The following is a 5,157-nucleotide window of genomic DNA, read 5'->3' as shown; positions in this document are numbered from 1 at the left end:
ACAATCATGCATGCTCTCAAAACCTATGAATGTTAAATATTAGTAGTGAAAGCTATAGACGCTAGTCATTGTTCTCGCTCATCTAATTGGTTTTTTAAACTATAGATGGAATCTGCTAGATCCAGTATCAAACTCTCATAATTTGTGAAAAAAAAAATGTCAAATTAATATTCCAGTAATGATAAATAAAAGCTAACCAGACGAGGATTAAGAGAAAAAGTTTTATGTTGAAAATAGGAGACAAAATATATTATTGATGCATGGTGGGACTAAGATCTTATCAAAAACGATGTTTTGTCCAACAAGATCTAGGACCTCTTCTTTAATGGGACCCTGCAAGATTTGCTTTTCATATACTACAATTCTCTATATAACCTCCACCATTCCTTCCCTCAAGCCCTCCCCCCCTCTCTCTGATAATTAAGACCCTGGAAGCAAATACATATCAATTTGCTTTTCATTTTTCCTATTTTCGTGAAAATAATAGTAATTAATCCCTTTATTTTTGGAATAATATTTTTTGTCCCCGGCTGGGAAAATGAAGGAGATCAGTGGTAGAAAACAAGGTGGAATGTCTCCATGCGCAGCATGCAAGCTTCTGAGAAGGAGGTGTGCGCAGGATTGTGTGTTTGCTCCTTATTTTCCAGCTGATGAGCCTCACAAGTTTGCAAGTGTGCACAAGGTTTTTGGTGCTAGCAATGTCAACAAGATGCTACAGGTTCAGCTCCTCTCTCTCTCTCCCCCCCCCCCCCCCCCCACCCCCCTCCCTCCCTCTCCGTTGGAGTTATTTTCAAAGAAGATAGGGTACGTCATGGCCGTTTTTGATACTCAAAAACTTTCTTAAATAAAAAGAAAAATTAGGGCAGTCAGTTAAGTACAGCTCCGGATCCATCCTGCAGGTTAACGTACACCATAAATGATCAATGCTGAAGGAGAGAGGTTAAGGCAAGTTGTTAGACAATTATAAATTCTCGAAGCTTATAGAAGTTGTTAGAAACACAAGTATGAAAACCAAAATATCACGATTATTAAACTCTGGTTGAAAAGCTGGATTAATTAAGTTGAGGAACTTGGTCCATGAAGTATATCAAGCCAATATTTAGTTAGATATATACTCTAACTGATCATACTAATCTTCATAGAAATTATTTGAGACTGCTTTTGAGGACCCCGTTGTAGTTTTCTTGGCTGTCAACTCAGAAATAAACGAAATGACTTGAGAGGGATATTGCAACATGTCTTTTTCCTGGTTAGTTTCTTGTTTTTGTCATCAGAACTGTTGTAGCACGCGGTGTGGGTTGAAGGGGATGGAGGGTTAAATATTTAGTAATATATCCAGAAAGCATAAAATATAAAAAGGTTAGTGTAATGGTTTTAATTAGGAGATAAAACAATGTTTGAGTAGTTGTTAACCGCAAAGCAACTCAATTATTGTGTGATATATGATCCAACGAGGAGGTAAAGCACTATGATTCTATTCAATTTTCTTTATTGTTTTTATATTTACAAGTTTTTATGTCTTATAATGATGAATCCCATGATCGATCTCCTTATAGCTAGCTAGCTTAGCAAAAAGCATGCATGCCTTAGTTTCCCCACAGGGGATCATAAAAGAAACAGAAAGCAAAAGTCATTCTAACAAACATGTAACTTAATTTGCAAAATCACAAGAGATGTTGCCATGCTTTGATGTTTGCCAGACTTTAAAAAGTCCAATCGTACTAGATAGGCTTTATTTTCTTTCATTCCAAAAGAAAGAAAGAAAGAGGAATATAATAGGATGATTTGCTTGTTTTTTAATTAGTAGTTGTACAGAATCCTATGTTCTATTGGTTTTTCCCAGGACCTAATGACCATGTTAAACTAGTTGCTGGTGTAGAAGCTGATAAGAAACCTTTTAGGTTTCCATGTTATTTCTTTCTTTTTGATCTTTTTCCAAGAATTTGATACTTCGTTAGTATTTTGGGAGGAATATATTTTAAAAAGTTAAAAAAGTGTGCTTCCATTTCCTTTTATTTCCACCTTTACTTCGGTTATAATGGTTAGATACAGTTGAAAAGCACCAGTCCTGGATAAAGACTTTTCCTTTTTGAAAATTAGCAAGAACAACTTTTTCTCAAACTAATGGTTCATTTGTCCATAAAGGAATTCCAAACCTTTTATACCAGTTACAGTTTTCAATTGCTTCGAGATCAAGTTATTACAAATGCTTAGATAAAGGAATTGAAGAGTTCGAGGAATTTAGCTCTAGTCTTCGTGTGTGTTTATCATCTTCACCTTTATGGTCATTTTAAATAGCTTTTTCTGAAGCTGAGGCTAAGGTTGTAGTCCTCAATGTACACTTTCTTGTAAACTTGCAAAAAGAAAGTCTGTTGTCTGCTGATGTATATTCTCTTTGCCTTTTGCTTTATAATTATGGATTACATTGATAAACACGTTTACATATAATAAGTCCAAAAAAAAAATGTTGATCCCAAGTAAGCAAGTAAAAGTTCTCCGACTAATTGTGCTAAATAATATTTCGAAGAAGCAGAAATTTTAATCACATAATCATGATGTCACAATGACATCTAGAAATTGATAGGACTAAAATCTGTGTTGATCTCTCTTTTTTCTTTTTCTTTTTTTAGTTTGAGGTTAATTGGGAAGTCTAAGCCACAATTCAAGTATTCAACTCATTGATAAAAAAGATCGTTACAGGCATGAACCTAGCTTAATTAATTACCTATAAGGAATAACATCCAAATGATATTACAAGTTTTTTTTTTTTTTTTTTTGAGTGTTTCTATTGGGACTTCTAAATCTGATCACTTGAGCTCACTTTATTATGAACTATTAAATGACATATATAACCTACTATAAAATAACTATTAAGAGCAATAATTATATCAAAAAAATGTATTGATTTTCACTAGACTTTCCAATTCAATAATATTAGATTGCATTCTCTATTATTTTCCTTATCTATTTTCATTTTTCAATTTCACTACATACTCATCAAAGCATTCATATTTATTAAAAAGAAAAAGAAAAAGCATTCATATATATTTAATAAGAATTAAAACAATGATTAAGATCATGTGACGTAAAAATGTATGATATACATGTTGAACGCATATTAGTGAGGGAAAACAAAATAAATCATATAATGACTTAAATCTAAGTCTATCCATTATATTTGCATAAAACAAAATATTAATTAGCTAGCAATTAAAAAAAACTAAACAAATATTTAAAGAATTAATCATGAGGTTCAGAAAGTAGAAAAAATAAAATAAACATTAAGAAAAAATGATTAATCTTCATTATTTTTTCACAGCTAAAACATAAAAAAAAAAAATTAAAAAAATCACAGAATAGTTTGTGTTATTTTTTTATTGATTGGAAATTAATTTTTAAAACTCAATACCTTGTGTTTGATTTTTTTTTTTTATTGAAAAAGAGATTTATGTCTAAGTGTTTTATTTTAAAGATAATAGTTTGTTTGCAAATTATATGAGTGAGGTTATTTGAGGAACTTTAGTGAGGTTTGATGAGTAAATTTAATATTTGAAAATTTGATAAGAGGTGTAAAAAGCATAGGATGTCAAGTAAGTAAATTTGGAGGTTCTAATAGACAAATCCTTTTGTTTTGAGACAAAATGAGTTGTGAATGGTGATACTACTGACGAAGTGGTGTTAGGTTAGTGGTTAGAGCACCCACTACCTACAATCGTGGTCATGGGTTTTGTCATGTACAAGATATTTATCGTTTTTAAAATACTTTTGAGAAATTTAGTAAATGCAGGACATTTTGGACTGAACCCTAGTTGTCTATTATTTGACATGCAGGAATTACCAGAGCACCAGCGCAGTGATGCAGTGAGTTCGATGGTGTACGAGGCAAACGCTCGAGTAAGAGACCCTGTGTACGGCTGTGTTGGTGCAATCTCATCTCTACAGCAACAGATCGACGTCCTCCAAACTCAACTGGCCATTGCACAAGCTGAGGTGGTGCACATGAAAATGAATCAATTGCCTTCTGCATCATCTCCCGCAGCCACATCAGAAAACACCTCTCCCATCTCAGTCAAGCAAATAATGCCTAATAATAATAATAATTCTCACCATCATTATCATCCTCATCAGACCACCAAATCCTTTTTTACAATGGACATGGTGGTAGATCAGGCCAATTCTTTGTGGTCATGCTAGCTATGCCCTATACCTCTGCATGCCTGCTCTTTGCTTTTTCTATTATTATATATTGTTATTCTCTAATTAATCAATTAATTAGTTAGTATCATGGGCTTGCTTTTTTAATGTCTGCCTCTTTCTTTCTTTCTTTCTTTTTTACTTTCATAGTGCATCCTGCATCTCTCTACTTGACCAGAGGTGATGATTGATTAACCATATGTAAATGTGATCAAAAATTAATGTAATTATAAGTTAATTATGATATTGGGATTATATATGACCTAGCTGCTTATGTTTTCTGCATTTCCAGCTGATAGATTTTTTTTTTTTTTTTTTTACATTACAAAAAACATTAGGAGGGTAAATACTAACTTGAGCTTCAAGTCCACCCAGTCTCACTATCGAGACATCTATACGTCAATTGCTTTCTGATCTACAAGTCTGTATTACTTACTTTGACTGGTTATTAAGCATGTAAATTTCTAATAACAGATCAAACTGGTTAAGTACACCAATGCCAAGCTTAACCATGTTGTTATATCAGAATATTGATAAAGAAGCCGTTGTATGATAAAGGTAATGGACTACGTCAGAGTAACAATTAACTAGTTCTGGGAAATCACTATACGTAATATAACCTTGCAGTTAGTCAAACAATGTTTAATTACATTACTAAACTTATGCATACATGTAAAATTGTCTTCTCTGATGGGATGAGTGTTGTTTATATTTGTGTGTGTGTGTGTATATATATATATGTAGTTTGCCTTTGTCCAGGGAATCGTGGTAGTATACTCACTCATCTGATTCAAATTAATTGAAGTATAGACGACTAAAGCCCTTTGTGTCATTGGCCAAACTATATATATATATATGTTAGTTAAACGACTATATATTTCATCGGCTGTCCCACTCCCTCTAATTATATATTAGTGTGAAAAGAACATCACAACTACATCTCCACAATTAGACTGAAAGATC

At 32.7% G+C, this 5,157-nt stretch overlaps 1 protein-coding gene across 1 annotated transcript; it reads left to right on the top strand.

Moving 5' to 3' along the window:
- Window positions 1-396: 396 nt before the first annotated feature.
- On the top strand, window positions 397-4,285 carry LOC112166889 (LOB domain-containing protein 4). The gene is made up of 2 exons (XM_024303818.2): window positions 397-718; window positions 3,832-4,285. Exons 1-2 carry the CDS (start codon window positions 539-541, stop codon window positions 4,192-4,194), a joined length of 543 nt encoding a protein of 180 aa, XP_024159586.1. The 5' UTR covers window positions 397-538; the 3' UTR covers window positions 4,195-4,285.
- The last annotated feature ends 872 nt before the right edge of the window (window positions 4,286-5,157 follow it).

The sequence above is a fragment of the Rosa chinensis genome, chromosome 5 (assembly GCF_002994745.2).
Source record: "Rosa chinensis cultivar Old Blush chromosome 5, RchiOBHm-V2, whole genome shotgun sequence".
Taxonomy (NCBI): domain Eukaryota; kingdom Viridiplantae; phylum Streptophyta; class Magnoliopsida; order Rosales; family Rosaceae; genus Rosa; species Rosa chinensis.
Note: the sequence above shows the minus strand (reverse complement) of the source record. Positions and strands in the feature narration are given on the sequence as shown.

What these genes read in the sequence shown, in the direction of transcription:
- LOC112166889 (XM_024303818.2), top strand. Translation starts at nt 539, where the DNA reads ATGAAGGAGATCAGTGGTAGAAAACAAGGTGGAATGTCTCCATGCGCA. An exon ending in ATGTCAACAAGATGCTACAG is followed by an intron (nt 719 to 3,831) that starts GTTCAGCTCCTC and finishes TTTGACATGCAG; the next exon opens with GAATTACCAGAGCACCAGCG.